The sequence below is a fragment of the Taudactylus pleione genome, unplaced genomic scaffold (assembly GCF_031769625.1).
Source record: "Taudactylus pleione unplaced genomic scaffold, aTauple2 ptg000135l, whole genome shotgun sequence".
In the NCBI taxonomy this organism is placed as follows: Eukaryota; Metazoa; Chordata; class Amphibia; order Anura; family Myobatrachidae; genus Taudactylus; species Taudactylus pleione.
Window position 1 is genome coordinate 3,417,583 of NW_028284537.1, and position 19,575 is coordinate 3,437,157.

The window sequence follows — 19,575 nt, forward strand, 5'->3', positions numbered from 1 at the left end:
GTCCCTTGTGAGGAATATATTTTGGTTACTTATGACTAGGCAAATGAAAATGGGAATCCAAGCTGTGTAAATCACGTACCAAACGCCCGGCACTCCATAACCTGCTGTCAAGCTGTTTTAACGTTCTGCAAGGATCACCATCTTCCAGGGTATAGCCTCCAGAGTTTGCAGTCCTTGAGATTGTAAAGGCCTTGATTCATTTGCCGGGTGGCATCAGGCACTCTAGTGGCTCAGGCGCCGCTCGAGTGGTGTGCACTTGCTTTCGTCTGGTCACCGATTTTATTTGGAGGTCTCTTTCTCTGCACCCACAAGCATATATGTTCTGGGGATTATGATGTATCCGTATTTATTCTTACAGAAAAACCAATTATCACGTTAGGATTAAGGTACAGTAGTTGCATCTCATCCAGTGTAGTATTTTTATTAACATACACTACATGGGTGACACTCTCTTAAAATGAGTGTTTGGCCATTGCTAACCTGTGCATCAACTCAAGCATACAGTCATGTAACCACTATAGTCACACATTAGCAGTACAGTGGATCATGCTGAAGAGCTCGGTGACTTTCAAAGTGCCACCTTTCCAACAAGTTAGTTTGTTAAATCTGTACCCTGCTGGAGCTGCCACTATCAACCTGTAGACATCTAGGGGCAATGACCACGCAGCCGCGACAAGGTAGGCCACATAAGCACAGAGAACGAGACCACCAACTGCTAAAGTTCTCCTGTGCTCGGTTGCAGCACATACTGCTGTGTCCCAAGCTGCCTCTGGAAGTAACATCGGTACAAAAACTGTTTGTCGGGAGTTTATGGTTTGGTTTTATCACAGAAGGTGGACTGCCTGTCCTCCCTTGCATCACTACTACCAAACTGCTCCTGGAAGCAAGGCCAGCCCAAGAACTGTTTAGTAGCTTCACAAGTTGGGTGTCCGTGGCCGAGCAGCTGCACACAAGCCTCAGATTACCATGCGCAATGCCAATTGCCGGCTGTAGTGGTGCGTGGCACACCGCGCCATTGGACTATTGAGCCGAGGAATTGTGTTCTCCGGACTAATTACCCTTCACCATCTGGCAGTTTTGATGGACAAACTTGAGTTTGGTGGATGCCAGGAGAACACTTCCTGTCTGAATGCTTACTACCAACGGTGATGGAGAAATAATGGCCTAGGGTTGTTTTTCCTGGATTGACCTGGGCACCTTAGGTCCAATGCAAGGAAATCTTAGTTCTACGGCACACAATAACATTGTAGAGAATGGTGTGCTTCCAAACGTTGTGGAACAGTTTGGGGAAGCCTCTCTTTTTTTGTTTCTTCATGACAGTGCCCCCGCTATGAGCCATAAACACTTCTGCCTGGTCGATAGAGTTATCCAAATGGGGATTTTCCTTTAAAAAATATATATTTACAGGTTTACAAGAAACTTAAAATTGAATGTCCAAAAGATCTAAAACTGGACCAGGCGGTTCTTTGTACACAAGCTTGAAGTGATATTCCAAAACTAGTAGTAAATTCAGAGAAATGTTTGATATACACATATAAATAGCAGCAAAAAAACAAAACCCTACAGAAAAGACACTCGTTTGTTGTCCTTTTAAAAAAATGAAATACTTTGAACCTTGTATTTTAGTACACACAAAAGTAATTTGAAACCAGTTAAAACACATACAATAGATTATCAATTTACAGAGGTCAAATAAAATTTGCTCGAGCAGTTTGTGTATCAGATAGTAACCATCTGTTCCTAGCCATATTATGTAGCAATCACTGTTTTACTTGTGTAATAATAATAAAAAAAGCCAATTAACGTAAGTAACTTGTCTACGTCGTGATCAAGTTGTTTACTTGTTGGGATTAAATAATGGGTTAATCTGGAGCCGTCGGAAACGGTGAGAGGAGGCACAACACTGCATTATTGTGTTATCTGGAAATATTGCTCTATTAAACTTCCATATTGTGAGCAGCGTGTAGAATCCATTTACCTAATCCCATAATACAGATATCTGTAAACTGCAGAGTTATAGAGGCAATTGTCAATCAATCAAGGGGAACTATGTATTTTTTTCCTTTCCTTTCTCTAAGGTACATGATTCTACCACAAGAGTATACAAAAGAAACTTTAGTGATTGTATGTGTGTGTGTATATATATATATCTATATATGTATATATATAATTATATATACACTACAGTTCAAAAGTTTAGGGTCACTTAGAAATTACTTATTTTTGAAAGAAAAGCACAGTTTTTCTTTCAATGAAGATAACATTAAATTAATCAGAAATACTCTCTATACATTGTTAATGTGGTAAATGACTATACTAGCTGCAAACGTCTGGTATTTAAAGGAATATCTACATAGGTGCATAGAGGCCCATTTCCAGCAACCATCACTCCAGTGTTATAATGGTACATTGTGTTTGCTAAGCGCGTTAGAAGACTAATGGATGATTAGAAAACCCTTCTGCAATTATGTTAGCACAGCTGAAAATGGGTTTGCTCGTTAGAGAAGCCATAAAACTGGCCTTCCTTTGAGCTAGTTGAGTATCTGGAGCTTCACATTTGTAGGTTTGATTATACTCTCCAAATGGAATGAGAACTTTCATGTGAAACTCGACAGTCTATTCTTGTTCTTAGAAATGAAGGCTCTTCCATGCGAGAAATTGCCAAGAAACTGAACACTTCCTACAACGGTGTGTACTACTCCCTGCAGAGAACAGCACAAACAGCCTCTAACCAGAGTAGAAAGTGAAGTGGGAGGCCCCGGTGCACAACTGTGCAAGAAGACAAGTACATTAGAGTCTCTAGTTTGAGAAATAGACGCCTCACAAGTCCTCAACTGGCAGCTTCATTAAATGGTACCCGCAAAACGCCAGTGTCAACGTCTACAGTGAAGAGGCGACTCTGGGATGCTGGCCTTCTAGGCAGAGTGTCAAAGAAAAAGCCATGTCTGAGACTGGCCAATAAAAGGAAAAGATTAATATGGGCAAAAGAACACAGACATTGGACAGAGGAAGATTGGAAAAAAGTGTTATGGACAGACGAATCAAAGTTTGAGGCGTTTGGATCACACAGAAAACATTTATGAGAAGCAGAACAAGTGAAAAGATGCTTGAAGAGTGCCTGATGCCATCTGTCAAGCATGGTGGAGGTAATGTGATGGTCTGGGGCTGCTTTGGTGCTGGTAAAGTGGGATATTTGTACAAGGTAAAAGGGATTTTGAATAAGGAAGGCTATCACTCCATTTTGCAACTCCATGCCATACCCTGTGGACAGCGCTTGATTAGAGCCAATTTCCACCTCCAAGAGGACAATGACCCAAAGCACACCTCCAAATTATGCAAGAATCATTTAGGGAAGAAGCAGGCAGTTGGTATTCTGTCTGTAATGGAGTGGCCAGCACATTCACCAGATCTCAACACCATTGAGCTGTTGTGGGAGCAGCTTGACCATATGGTACGCAAGAAGTGCCCATCAAACCAATCCAACTTGTGGGAGGTGCTTCAGGAAGCATGGGGCGAAATTTCTTCAGATTATCTCAGCAAATTAACAGCTAGAATGCCAAAGGTCTGCAATGCTGTAATTGCTGCAAAAGGAGCATTCTTTGACGAAAGCAAAGTTTGAAGGACAAAATTATTATTTAAAATAAAAATCATTGTTTCTAACCTTGCCAATGTTTTGACTATATGTTCTATTCATTTTGCAACTCATTTGATAAATAAAAGTCAGTTTTCACGTAAAACACGAAATTGCCATTAAGTGGCTCATGATATATATCACTATATATCGCATCACATTGATATGATGGATGTTTAGTAGCCATTCATGTTTACTTACCTCTCTGACATCTTCAGGCACTGTCCAGCTTCTTTGCGATCCCTGTACGCAGTGAAAAGACAGACAGATCGGGAGCCCGATATATGCCTGCTGCTCACTGCGCATGCCCCAGCGTCTGAGTACAGCAGGTCCCGTCAGACCTGCTGCAAAGAACGCTGAGAAAAGGGGCGGAGCCAGCGCCGAGTGTCAGGCAGGGAAGTATGTAACTTTTCTGCTCTTTTCGGCATATTGTAGAGATTACGCCATCCACTGATGGTGAATCTGTACCTCAGGAGAATCTGTACCTCAGCCTACCCAAAAAAACAACCCACTCTATTTCAAACATTTTGGGAACGTATTTGAGGCAGCACGCTCTGTGTTAATAAGGTCATTTTCAGATAACTTAAGTGGCTAGATAAAGAGCTTGCACATTAGAGGCTTTAGGTTGTCTGGACATGGTAAATATACAGTGAGAATTAAAAAAGAGGGGACATAGAATAAGTATCACTGATCTTAATAACTAACACTTTCAGACAACACAAGTGCTTCACCAACAGATTATGTGATGAAGAATTCTACCAACAGACTTCTTTAGGAAGGGTTCTACGAACAGGCTTCTTGAGGAAGAGTTCTACCAACACTACCAAGAGTTCTACCAAGGCTGAGCGGAAAATTCCTTTATGCATTGCACTCACCATACAAAAGTATGTTCATGCGACTTATCCATGGAGCATGGGTGCCGTTGGAGAAGGAATAACTTTCTCCACGGTAACTTGCTCCATGAATTGCATGAAGCAGAGAAGAGCCCTGATTTTAGCTAAACAGGGCTCTTCTGTTGGTAGAATGTTTCCTAAAGAAGCCTGTTGGTAGAATCCTTCCTAAAGAAGCCTGTTGGTAGAACTCTTCCTAAAGAAGCCTGTTGGTAGAACCCTTCCTAAAGAAGCCTGTTGGTAGAATCCTTCCTAAAGAAGCCTGTTGGTAGAATCCTTCCTAAAGAAGCCTGTTGGTAGAACCCTTCCTAAAGAAGCCTGTTGGTAGAACTCTTCCTATAGAAGCCTGTTGGTAGAACTCTTCCTCAAGAAGCCTGTTGGTAGAACTCTTCCTCAAGAAGCCTGTTCGTAGAACCCTTCCTAAAGAAGTCTGTTGGTAGAATTCTTCATCACATAATCTGTTGGTGAAGCACTTGTGTTGTCTGAAAGTGTTATTTATTAAGATCAGTGATACTTATTCTTTGTCCCCTCTTTTTTAATTCTCACTGTATATTTACCATGTCCAGACAACCTAAAGCCTCTAATGTGCAAGCTCTCTATCTAGCCACTTAAGTTATCTGAAAATGACCTTATTAACACAGAGCGTGCTGCCTCAAATACGTTCCCAAAATGTTTGAAATAGAGTGGGTTGTTTTTTTGGGTAGGCCTGAAAATGTCAGCGATTGACCGATTCTGCATTTTGTTATCTGCCAATCTCATGAATAGCCATGTTACCCAGATACCTGGATCTGACCGATATTTCCTTCAAGCCTGTGACAAAATTGGAACTCCTGCTGTTACTTTGCTTCGTGCTATGCCAAATAAAACACGTAGGTGATCTACATAGATATCTGCCAAGGTGCATGGATTTGTGAAGGACAAAATATGGCATTAGGGGGACTTGTGCTGAGTGGCTCTGAAAAATGGGATTTGATTGTGGGAGCAAGATATTTAAAATGAAATAAACTTGTAAAAAAGTGTTACTTTGAACATTGCACTCATCCCTGAGCTATTATATCTCCTACGATATTAACGGGGACACATTTTGCACCTTTCAGTTACACCTGGAAGGAGAACTGCATTTTTAGGATCATTTTGCCAATGAAAAAAAAAGTTTCACACATTCCGTGTGCCACATCTAATAGACTGTTCTGTTATCCCCTTGCTCTTGTTTAATGGTCATAATTGAGACTAACTGGAACTGTATTTTAGATTAAAAAAGTCTATATAAGAATCCTTGTTTCTATACTATACTAAATGCCGATTTTGATTTTACTGGAAAGAAACTCAACTGGGTTTGCTTTGCCAAATTTTATTTTTTTTCTACTTTTTTTTTTCAAATATAATTGATCAAAGTTCTTGTATTTAATAAATAAAATTAGTGTCGCGCAAAATAAAGCTTTAAACAATGGAAACTAATGTCTTCTTTTTTTTTTTTTTTTATAAATCGTCCTTTCATCTGGTAGTCTGCTTTGGGCAGATAATAGATTATCATGTCGTTGCAAAGTAAAGATCTATTTCATATCTATGCATTCAGATTTTTAATCTTCTAAACACAGTCAAGAATTGAATTGCCATCAGGTAACTCCATTGTATCCCCCTTTCCCTCTCTTCTCTCTATCACTACAGTCGTGTGCTTTGATGCAAAAATTAACTTTGACGACAATGCAGAATTCAGACAAAAGGCGATTTTTGCGCTGGATGACACATCGGAAACCGATCCCATTGAGAGCGAGGCTGCGAAGTACGACTTGAAGTACATTGGCATGGAAGGGAACATTGCCTGCTTTGGTAAGAACAAAAGTATTCTAACAGATCTTTTTTGTATTAAATAACATAGCTTTTGTTAAATAGGTACGGCGCGATTCTGTTCCAGTGGCGACGGAACAATAGAGTCCTTGTGTTTGTATTGTTCCCATGTCTAGTGCTGATTAACAGTATTGTTGTATGCGAGTGTTAGATGAGTTTGTTTTATAATTCAGGACATGAAATTGTATTTAACAATAGCAGGCCATTATATAAGATGCTAAGCATTTAAAAGACAATTATACCTTAATGTTACCTTACATAAAAGAGCAGCTAATAACAGACAGAGCGATGCATGCAAAAGATAATTCATCAGGGTATCATTGGGGGAACATATTTTCGTATATGGCACACAAGTCTGTCTGCCCTTAATGCTGGCCATACTGGTAAGTTAATCAATTGATCTCCTGATCGGTAAAACACATGTTGGCCCAAATAACCACACACAAGCTGAGGCAGTCATAATTGGACCCCGTCCAATCAAATCCAGCCCATACGCAGCAATTTTGTATGATATTGTCATTGTCTCTATAATTGCATGTTTGATGTACACAGGTTTGTGTACTAGTTACCATCATCTGGTGGAAAATATCATGTATTACATTAGTCATCTCAGCATTTCGCTTTTTTTTTTTTTTTTTTAATTTTCCAATCTTCCCATCCTGTGATTTATCTGGCAGCCCTCAACCAAACAAGTGACTGTTGCACGTGTTGATGGAAGCGCAATTGAAGGGAGAATTACTATACTTGCCAACTATAGTTACTCAGTGTAATCTAGTATGTCCACAAGCCTCTAATGCTTGAGCGCACCATGACACTTTAAATCCTCTAATGGTGTGGTCAGAAGACCTAAACACAAGTGAACCCCATTCATGTTCTTGTGCAGGTCAGACAGTCTGCTACCTGTAATGATACATTAATAATGTCATTGCTGACGCCATCTACATCAGTGATTCCCAACCTCGGTCCTCAAGGCACACTAGCAGTCCTGGTTTTAGTGATATCCATGATGGTTAAATCAAAATAACTGAGGTACTGATTAAGTCACCTGTGCTAAAGTATGACTATCCTTAAAACCAGGACTGTTAGTGTGCCTTGAGGACCGTGGCTGGGAATGCCTACTTGATATTTCTGTTACTAATGATGGGAAAGTAGAGACAAAAAGGAGCCGATTGTTATATCAAGGAAGCAGACCTTTCTTATAGCGCTCCTACTGCTAGTTAGTAATTATAGCTCTGCCTCTAATATGGTTTGTTGTACCATGATACATCCACTGATAGTATGCCTGTGGAGGGGGAAGGAATGAGAAACGAAGGTATAAGTATTTTTACTTAAACATCATTAGTCAGCAGCAGCACACCCCAGAGCCACAACGTACTAAGCGCAGACCGTCGTCTTGCCAAATACCTCTAAAGCAGGGTTTCTCAGCTCCAGTCCTCCAGTACCACCAACAGGCCATGTTTTGTGGATTTCTTTAATCATGCACAGGCGAGCTATTCCATGCCAACTGCTTCCACAGACAGTAATCCTCAAAACCATAACTTTTTGGGGAAAACTTTGTGGGTTGAGGTTGAGAACCTAAAGCTCTAAAGTGTTACTTATGAACTCTGCCCTAAGGTGTGATGTAATTTTATAATGAGGCAACATTGAAACCAAAATAAAATTCCATAGTTTAATAACAGATTGTTAAAAATCTACAGTGTGAATACATTCGCTTGAAAAAAGTCCACTATGATTTCAGCATGTTCAGAATTAAATAGCATTTGTAATGGCAAAAAAAAAAAAAGTATATTTCATTATGGAGGACTTGATTATCAAACAGTTTCACAGCATTCAATAGGTATAAGTCATTAATACTTATATACAGTAAATGTCAACCATGGACTTCCACTCTAAGCTTCCGATCAAGTACCTACAGGACTGCAATGTATAACTGGATGGTCTAAGTCGAGTCCAGCATTGAGTGAGTAACTCACTTCTTTAATGAATCAACCGGCAATCAGCCCGAGATGACACGGAAGTGAGACAGGAGTCTGGCCAGAAAAAGAACTGCAATAGGAAAATAAATGTGCAGGCAAGATAGACTGACTTGCCGCATCTTCCGTGCAAGTGCTGATAGGACTGACGCGTTTCATCTAAAGGACTATGTCAAAAGTGAAAAGGGTTATTTCATCCCATTTCAAGATCGGAACACTTACAGACCTGGATTTATTTTATTTATTTATTTTCACTTCCGCTTACTATCTCTAAATATAAACACATCACTGTAGATCTGCTTGCCACCAAATGCCAAGATTGTAATTCATGTACTCTCATAGGTATTGTGTCCTTTCCACAAATTCAGCCCTGACTATATCTCTTGTATTATAGCACTGATGAGACCCGAAAAATCACTTCTGGGTCAGGATCTGGTGTACAGTACCATTGTTTGTGACGAGGTAGGTGCGATAGGTACAGTTATGGTGCATACACACATAGCGATTTTAAAGAACGATAACGATATCGTTACCGTTATCGTTCAAATCGCTCATTTAAAAGGACCCTACAAACTTACCAGCGATACGCGGCCACGTATGGACGATAGCGATGTCGTCCATCTGCCGTGCATGTTGGTCAACTTGCTCGATATCGAGCAAGTTACTATAGGGACCCGCGATCAACGCCATAGTTGCCGTTAAGTATGTGGGGTGCTGGCTGATCGATATCAATCACCAAGCACACCAGGGAGGGTGCATAACGATGGCTGATCGCTACGTGTGTACGCCCCTTAATATTAGAGGTTGAGGTACAGTATTTATGTTACTAGCAATGAACAACAAAGTTATGTATGACTCATGATGCCGCTGCAGAACTGCTTCAGCGAATCATGTATGCACAGAAGGGTAACCAAGTTGACAGTCGGTAAGTGGGCGATTTTGTCCTCAGTAGCTGGACGCCCGTACTTCTGAACCAGGTGATTGGAGGAAGGTAGAAAACCTGACCTAGATTCATGATGACTTTATTTTATTGCTGCCCAGAATCTACAAAACACGACACAAATTTATGGCTATAACTTTGCTTGTAGTGGGCTCAGGCACTTCCATACGATTCAATTGAATAGCGTTCATGAACAACACATAATAGTGTCATCCTGTGGGCAAGGAATAAGGAGTATAACTGCATAATACAAGAAAAGTGTGTTATAATAATAATGCATTTTAATAACGCATCCTATTTTTAATAAAAAAATTGCCGTTGGTATCAGCATGGATATTTTTGGTCCTCATTCCAACATTCGTTTGGGGGACTATGACCACTCCAGCCAGAGAATGCGCTAATGATCCTATTAGACATAGGCATTCCTATCATAACTTTGAATCACAAATAGCGTTTCTCACTCATTAGGGCCGTTGTAAAAAATAGTCTGTGTGACTGAACCCATCGCAGAGCGAGATATTGTGAATAATACATGGAGAGTCACCTGCACATCAATTTATACTGGAGCAATTTCTTGTACATGAAACGCCAAAGGAGATGACAGCACTGTGAGCGGGAATGGATGGACTTGTCTATAAGCTCTAAATAAGTAAATAATAATGGAAGTCTGCAGTGATCCGTCTAATTGCCTTAGCTGTTCTTTACATGGCTGGTAAAACAAAGAAAGACAGTATAAATATGGCTTGCTTTCTTCATGACTTTCCGTCATGTCTGTATTTGGCCGCCTTATTAGTATCGCCGATATCATACTGCAAAACACTGGTGACCTGATCTGTCAAATACTAATGAGAATGGTTCTGGCAAAATCAGGGTGGTTAATGCCAGACCATCAGCATATGTTGGTGGTAATCGGTTTACCCTTGCGTTAATAGGTAAGCATGCGCTGCCATTTTTTATTTCACTCTGATCGCTTAACCTAGAACATCTGTGACCAGTTTGCTTAAAGATTGGAAAACAAAGCAAAATACAAGACAGCGCTGATTGACAATAGATTAGACACTTTTATTGACTAAAAAAACTTAAAACACTGATGTATAAAACCATCCAATTCGGCATTGATGTAAACCCTGGAGCACTAATGGTGAATATAGTCCTCAAGCAATAATAGTAATAAACAGCAAATGTTCTCCTGGAATATTGTTTGGTCAAGGCAATCCAATTGAACAACACACCAGTGCTGTATAGTTACCCACTAAATGAAGAGGTCCACACTGTCCTGAATTAGCGATGGTCCCACCTGCGCGATTCACTGCTCTAGGCAGCTTTTTCAAGGTCCTTGAAAAAGCTGCCTAGAGCAGTGAAACACGTAGGTGACTATCAGCTGCCCCTGGACACTTGGATTTGCAATTAACACCACCTGGATTATTGGTATTATTTGGCACTACATGTGGTGGCCGCCACTCGGGACTTTGAATTTTATCATTTACATCACCCACTTTAAACCATCTGGTCCGGTCATCTGCGTTGGACAAACCTCAGCGTGGGACCATCGCTAATTCAGGACAGTGTGGACCTCTTCATTTAGTGGATAACTACAGCACTGGTGTGCTGTTCAATTGGATTGCCTTGACCAAACAATATTCCAGGAGAACATTTGCTGTTTATTACTATTATTGCTTGAGGACTATATTCACCATTAGTGCTCCAGGGTTTACATCAATGCCGATTTGTATGGTTTTATATATCAGTGTGTTAAGTTTTTTTTAGTCAATAAAAGTGTCTAATCTATTGTCAATCAGCGCCGTCTTGTATTTTGCTTTGTTTTTCATATCTATTGGAGATTAACTGTCTCCGTGTTACAGCTGCTGTGAGAACTACCTCTTGTCAGCGCCCTCTATATTTATTTATAGACCTCTTGCCTGCTTAAAGATTGGACCTGATTCACTTACGTACAGTAGATAATTGAATCTCTCCTGGATCTGTCAGCACTTAGGCCACAAATTACTGTATGTACTGTAGATCCAATGAGATCAAAGTGATCACTTTGGCATGCAGTGGAAATTAGCTGGGCTACTATCCCTGCAGGTAGAGTAATTATTGGTCCAGACAAACTAAGAAAATCATCAAACCCTATTGTGGATTACAAGCTAAGCCTGCGAAGCATCAACGTGTTGCAGAATCATCATCGTCCTGCTCACCAGGCACCACACATTTGTTCAACTTTGCAATTTGTTCAACTAGAACACTTGGTAGGGAGGCCCATGTACTTGCACATGCACGTTTCTACGGAAACAATGAATGTTTTTATCAGGACGACAATGCCACCTGTCATGTTTCCAGGACGATGCTGGACTGACATACAGAAGATTCTGTAACCCAGATGGACTGGTCAGCTCAGAGTCCAGATCTTAACCCCATTGAGAACCTCTGGGACGAATTGGAGTGACGGGTGCGTTCTAGGCCAACTCGACCTCCAGTGTCACAGTTGGTCCCTGTCCTTAAGGCGGAATGGCAAAACACAACGCCCGCTGTTGCCCAGGAACTTGTGGACAGTTTGTGAAGAAGGGTGTCTACAGTAATCGTTGCACATGGTGGACCTACAAAGTACTGACATCAATAAAATCTTGTTGATCTATTTGCTGTCTGTGTCCAATCACTGTTGTCTACATAGTGTATATGCATACATATAACCCATTTTTAATAAAACTATCTGTATTTGAGTCTGTTTAGAATATTATTGTAGAATTGGAAATTACATTTGACCAAATTTGGCATTGTGCTTTTTCTTTCTTTATGGCAGAAACAGTGAATATGGGCTGGGACAACTTTCAGCAGTTCTGCTTAAGAAATAATATTGCACAAATCAAAATAAACTTTTTTTTTTAACTTTTATTTTTGCAGCTTTTGATGTACTGGTATCACGATGTTTCTTGGGGAACAGATTGGATCAATAGTTTTTATTTAGTGTTTCCCAAACTCTGGGGGGGATGTATTAAGCAGTGGAGAGAGAGAGAAAGTACCAACCAATCAGCTTCTAACTGTCAGTTTACAGTCTGTGTTTAAAAAATGACAGCAGATGATTGGTTGGGACTATCTCTCTCCACTTTATCTCTGTCCAAGCTTTGATAAATAACCCCTTTCTGTCTTAAAAGCCCCCTGGTTTTAATAGTATTCATGCTTGAGGACAGGTGACTTAATTAGCACTTCAGGGAAAAACTGCTTTACTTGCTGGGTTGTAGTTTATATAGTATATTACCAGAGACTGTTGGGGCAGTTTGATCTCACACTTGAATATCCTCTGTTTTGAAAATTAAATTTTTATACACCTACGGTACCAAAATTATATCTGTTTCCTTCCGACCATAACATTGTATTATTTTATTTTAATAAATACTTGTTTTATTCTTTATTTCACAGTTAATGGAGCAGGTCTAGCCATGGCCACATGTGACATCATTGAACTGTATGGGGGATCACCGGCAAACTTCCTTGATCTTGGTGGCGGTGTAAAAGAGTCCCAGGTCTATCAAGCTTTTAAGCTGCTCACTGCAGACCCCAAGGTAACCTAATCAGCACAAGACATGTTAAATAGTACCAGTGGTCCTCCACACAGCAGACGGTAGGCATTGTGTGGGCTGAAGCAGTACCGAGAATTCTACCAATCCATTCACTAACAATTAGTGACATCGCTAAAACCTTGATAGGTTGTGTACAGCACAAAATCCATCGGCATCCACGAGTGTCCCACTGGGTATGAAGGACCCACCAGGAAATTCAGTGGTAGGAGCCCAAGCTTAAGGACATGCAAAGAACAGCTCCCATTTATAAAAGCGGAGAAAGGGGTTTCAGGACCACCCACTTTGATTGGCAGGAGGGATAATGTTGGTCCAGTTTCCATAGAAACAAACTGAGCATCCAAGTTCATTTATGATCCTGCTCCACCAATTTACTGACCCCTTGAGGAGGGGATGGGAACCACCAGGGATTTCCCCTGTACACCTGTGGGCCAGTCAGACCATAGCCTCCACTGTGTTTAAGACATGAATACTCAATAATTCAGACATCAGTATAAAACTATTCTGTTTTGTTTTTTCTCCCCCGTCATTATAAAGTCAATCTCTTTTTAATGTATTAGTTTAACCCAGGGTTAAAAGTAGGCCTTATGTGTATAGCCGTGATATCGCAGAGCCCAGAATATAACAAACAAAGCTACTGATCTGCTTCACATACTGATGTAAAATAGTACCTAGGAGCCCAAATCATGCTAGTAATTGGTCCCAGTGTGCAATATAATTGATTATGAATTGTGTACGGATAAATCATCTCACTGAGTTAGAGGAGAAATAAAACATTAATCTAATTAGTGGCCTATCTATGCAGAAAACTAGAATTTACAGCACAGTCTGAGCTACAATAGAATCCTGTTATAAATTATTTTATGTGTGCAGAGGTTGCTTATCTAGATACTGTGATTATTACCTGGTGTGTTCCAATGTTTACAAATATGTTCTCATTCACTGTTGTTGAAGTTGTGGCAAATAGCCCCTCTTGGCGCGCCAGGTCCCATGCAGCTCTCCTTGCGCCGGTCGCCATTCGAAGCGATTGAGACGCACCAGAAGACTGCACTTATTAATTCGTTGTGCGACAATTGTATTTCTGTTTGGAATCTGTATATCAGTATACGAGTGTCGCATATCAAATTAATCAGTGCAGACTCCTGCAGTCCTAGTCGCACCGCATTGCAACTAAGATGCATTTTTGCACGAAAGAAGTGTTGGTGGTATTGCTGTTTAGCAAACAAGGGCACTGTGGGGTATATGGGGGGGGGGCACTGTGGGGTGTCAATTAATTGGATTTGGCCCCCACAACTTAACTAAGTTGCCCACAAGCCTTAATCCGGCACTGGGCACACTTCTGTCTTATTACAATGTATTTCACATGTGTCTTGTCATGGTTGATTCAGGCCAGTATATGTGAGAAAGTTCACACGTCACAATGCAAATGAAAGCAAGGGACCTTGTGAATTCTCCGAGCTCATGCATGCACCATTTTCTGGTATTCTGGAGTAACCCACGTGATGCCTGGACTATTTTCAGACCATTCTGCTTGCATCCAAATGGAATGTAGTACCAAAATGATTGTTTCATAGAACCCTTAGACAGCCCGTCTGTTTTGAAAAGCATTTACGTATCGCAGGAAAAAGCATGACTATTGATGACTTAAGGGATTTGATTACACGAGGCCATGTGGTAGAGTTGCCCAACCGTTAAACTTGTTTATCCACTGGAATATAGGTTCTAGCGAGAGTTGCCCTCCCTACACGTTATTTTCACATCTGAATTTATTTGATCTCCCTTGTATTTTTCTGTCCTATAAATTCTTATATGTTCTTATTTTCCCTACAGTCTGGCACTGCTAAGTACTGTGGCACAGGACAAATCAAGTACCATATTATTTTAACAGGTTGAGTCTCCCATATCCAAATATTCCGAAATACGGAATATTTTTCGCATGACTGAGAAAGTGAAAACTTTGCTTTCTGATGGTTCAATGTACACAAACTTTATTTAAAGCACAACATTATTAAAATACAGTATAAAATAACCTTCTGGCTGTGTGTATAAGGTTTATATGAAAAATAAATGAATTTCATGTATGTACACAAACTTTTTTTGATGCTCAAAATTATTAAAAATATTGTATAAAATGATCTGCAGGCTGTGTGTATAAGGTGTATATGAAACATAAATGCATTCTGTGTTTAGATTTGGGTACCATTCCCAAGATATTTCATTATGGGATGCAATTATTCAAAAATACGGAATATTCCGATATCCAAAATACCCCTGGTCCCAAGCATTTTGAATATAGGAGACTCAACCTGTATTATTATTACTTATTATTATTACTACTACTATTAATAATAATGTGGCCAATTTAGACAGATCTGGTGGAGTAAAGCTGCCCATCCACTAGGAGATTTTGATAGGCGATTGCAGGATAATGACGTCGTTATCGTGCAATCGCTTGCAAATCGTCCGCAAATCTGGCACTTTAAAGTCGGAAACGACCAGCGATGCGCGCGCCCTCTGGTCGTTTCCGACACCAATCATCGGGCAAACATGCTGGTCAACCTGACGATAACATCAGGTTCAGCATGTTGCCAGATGATTGATGAGCCTGCACTGAACGACTGCTCATTCAGTGTAGGTTTTAATCACAGACATAGAAACGACTGGACGATTACAATGTCGTATTCGTGCTGTCGTTTCTATGGTCTGCTAGTGGATGGGCAGCATAACAGCATTGCAGATTTGGTCTGTGAAATTACTATGGTCCTGATTCAGTAAGGATCGCAACTGCGATTGCGCATGCAATCGGCCGATTGTTGCGTTCTGCGTATGCATTGCAGTGCGCGTGTGCAAACATCTCACTGTGATCGGTGACTGTGCAGACCCATCGCAGAGTGTTTGACAGGAAGTGCCGTTTGGGGGAGGTGAAACGCAGGCGTGCCAGTGCGTTTGAACGCTGTTGCAGGGGCATGCATAAATTAGCCATTGCAATGCCATACACAGCTTGGGCTTTCACTGCGTGCGATGAGGTTAGCAATTCCTGAGTAAAGTTAGACCTTGTGCCAGTGTGCGTGAGGCTGCGATGTTACCGACGGTTTCACAGTCTTGCTAAGTATTACGGATGTGTGTAAGGTAAGGCGGGCGTCCTTCTGATGTGCTGCGACGGCATAGGGCTCACAGACATTAGCATACTATCGTAGTGAGACTGTGTGCGTGATGGCAGTTGCGATCCTTACTGAATCAGGCACTATGGGCTTTATTCAGAGGCGGCCGTACGGTCTACGACCGCACGGCCGCCTTGATGTTTGTCTAGTGCGCATGCGCACGTGGGAGCCGGCTCCTTCGTGCGCATGCGTGAGACCCACTACGACCGACAGCGGCGGTCGTAGCGGGTCTCTTTCCAAAGGGGGCGAACTGTCGATGTTGATTGACAGCTCGCCCCGTTTGGAAGGCGGGCCGGGGGGGTGGCAGCCCAAACGGAGGCGTTCCCATGGGAACGCCTGCCGTTTGGGGGAGGCCCCACTGACATCACTAGTGATGTCAGTGGAGAGCTTCCGGCTCTGACAGAGCCAGAAGCTCTCCGTGGCTTACGACAAGTGAGACCCTACCCTAGGGTCTCGTCGTAAGCCCCAATGGTCGCGATGGTCAATGACCATTGCGACCATCACCCTAGCGGTCCTTAGAGCTGTGAGTGTTAACCCACAGCCTAACGACCGAAACAGAGGCGGCCGGTCAGGATGAAAGCGGCCGCCCAGTTTCTCAGCAACCGCTTGCATCCTCCGACCGCCTCTGAATGAGGGCCTATATGCGTCCAGCTTTTGAGAGAGTATGTAACATTTACTACTTACCCTACACCTGGAAGAATACATATTAGCCTTGCCCCCTCCCTAATGAACCCCAATTCCTAGCATTATGATCCCCGTCCTTCTAACTTCACTCGGAAGTGAGCAGTATGCTGGAGATCCGCATACTCTTCTGGGGGACACCCCCAAAATTTTGGAGTCTCATGGATGTTTCGTGAGAGTGATAAGTATGTAACATTTTGGGATGAGACATTAAGGGGTCAATTCAATTAGGTGCGAATTGCGATATGCGACTTGCTATTTTCTAATTCGCATAGTGAATTCATTTTGCAATCCAATTAGCAACTCGCACTAATTCAATCAGACTGAATTCGCATCTTTCCATTCTCACCTCCCTGAGGGTGAGAGATGGAATGGAAAATCTTTATTTTAAGGTTAAAATTTCCAATTAGCTTAATTAGTCCAATAATTACATGTCATTTTTTGGGGTAAAAAAAAATGTCCTCAAATTACCCCAAAATCAAATTTTTCGTTCGTTTAGGCACCCCAAATTTAATTACAATATTTTTTTAATTGAAAAGATAATTGATTTTTGTCATTTTATTTATTTATTTTTTCAAATTTTCAAGGTGTTCTCAAAGTACCCCAAAATAATCTTTTTTCCTACTTTTTTTTTGCATTTATTGTTTAATTCGTTTGAGATTAAACAAAAAGTTTTTTTTTTTAATAATTTTCTTGCATTTAAAAAAACCCCAACACAAATCAGCCATTTGACACCATTTAAAAACCTACAGTACCTCCCTAAAGCCCACAAACAGCCTTCTATACGGTCCTGCTAACAAAATGATACATTTTGCAGGTCCAGGATGGTCTCCCCACTTTTTCTCGACTTCTCTCAAATCTCATTTAGCAGTCAATTCCCACCCCTCCGCTGCGAGTACGCGAATAAGCATTTTTAGTTGGATTGGAGAATTCTCGGGAGAGCGCGCTTCGATGCGAAGTCTGCGAGTTTCAAGAAACAAACTCGCTACTCGCAATTCACACTTAATTGGATTGACCCCTAATGGTCTCATTAAGAATTAGAAAAAAATAAATACTAAAGGATGCAAATATGCGCCGTCTTTGGCGAATTATCTTGTGCAGCAAGGGGCACAATTTTTTATTTATTTGTTTGCACAAGAAAAATACTGTCTTCACAGTAAAATGGTATTTACAGCGGCAAGATTCCATAAAGTGTATGTCGTCTCTGAATGCTTTTCATGAGTACATTTAGTACAGATGCAGCAAGCCTTAAATTGAGACTCATTAAATTACACTGTTCATGTCTTCCAATTTGGCATCATGTTGCTATAACGCAACATTCTAAATCCTTGAAACTGCTTGCTTGGAATAACCAGTACTGTCTGCTAGGGCAGTGGTTCTCAATCATCTTATACCGGGTACCACCTGGCAGCCCATTTACATTATTTGCACCTCCAATACTTGCAAAGCAATACATATTGAATATAATGGATAATAGATACAATGTAATATATATATATATATATATAACATTTTTATTTTATTTTTTAAAGATGCAGAGATTTTTTGTTTGGTTATTTGGGTCCTACTGGTATGTATTGGTCTAGATATCCCTAGGACACTGCATTTCCCAATGTCTCTAACTGACACATGGATGTTCCACCTCATCCACCGCCATTCCCCCAAAAAACTGAGTACCCCTGGAGGCTGCCCCAGGTTGAGAGCTAGTGTGCTAGATGGACTCTTGCTGCACATTGTTAAACATTCATAAGGTTCCATTTCACCCTGCTACAGGAGTAACATCAATTTGACACTTTCTACATCTGTCTATCTGCCAGTAAACTGAAAGGGAGATTGATCAAAACTTGGAGAGTGATTAAAGTAGACAGAGAGTACCAACCATTCAGCTCCTAACTATCATTTTACAGGCTGTATGTCCTTCTCCACTCTTTATACAGCTTTGATTCTTCTCCCCCTTTGTTTGTAATATGGAGCCGTTAGCATGCTATAGAAAGTCATTTTCAAAAAAATATATAGAAAAGCAGGGCAAAGGGGTCTATTTACTAAGCCTTGGGTGGAGATAAAGTCGACGGAGATAAGGTACCAGCCAATCAGCTCCTAACTGCCATGTCAGACTGTGTTTGTAAAATGACAATTATTAGCCGGTTGGCTGGTTCTTTATCTCCGTCCATTTTATCTCCATCCAAGGCTTAGTAAATAGACCCCTAGATTTGATCTCTGAACATATGACCCTAGCAACATGTAAAGCTACATCACCAAAGATGGCCTTGCATTCACAGAGTGCCAACAGTGGGACTACCGGTATTGTAGCTGGTGTGTCGCCATTACGGGGTCTAGAGGGGAGTGGGGTCTAACAGTGCTGGTTTACCCTCAAGAGGCTCCAAACAGGACCCTGTGGATGCTGAGAATAGCAGATCGCATACCACATCTGTGCGCTTTTGGTAGAGCACAGGTATTGTCCTCTGGAGATGCCTCTATGCACTGAGGGCCTGATTCAGAGATGGAAGGATTTAAAGCGTCTGTGCAAATCCGTCCATCTCGGATACAAATGCAGAAAGAAGTGTCAGACACCTCCTTGCTGCAGTGGCGATCACAGCACTGCGACCAACGTCTCAGGCTGGGATCACCATCGCGACCGATGGTTGCTCCTTTGGTCAGGCTGTGGGAGCATAAGCTTGCCGCTGCCTGGTCACGCAAGAGGCCCGGGGTTTGCGACCCTAGCCTCAGTCCTCCCACAAAAAAACGGAGGCATCATACTCCCTGTTTCCGGGAACGCCGACCAGACACGCCCCCCAAACGCCGCAGCATGTCCATCAGATGCAGACCCCCTAACCATTTGAGATGTGCGTTCATCTTCGGATTAATGTACATCTCTG

General features: G+C 41.4%; 1 protein-coding gene across 1 annotated transcript in view; it reads left to right on the forward strand.

Moving 5' to 3' along the window:
- SUCLG2 (succinate-CoA ligase GDP-forming subunit beta) overlaps nucleotides 1-19,575 on the forward strand; it is a 257,830-nt gene that overhangs the window by 109,470 nt on the left and 128,785 nt on the right. The window contains exons 8-9 of the mRNA XM_088473443.1: nucleotides 6,190-6,351; nucleotides 12,700-12,842. Coding sequence (XP_088329569.1) covers nucleotides 6,190-6,351; nucleotides 12,700-12,842 — 305 coding nt within the window. The remainder of the gene's footprint in view (nucleotides 1-6,189; nucleotides 6,352-12,699; nucleotides 12,843-19,575) is intronic.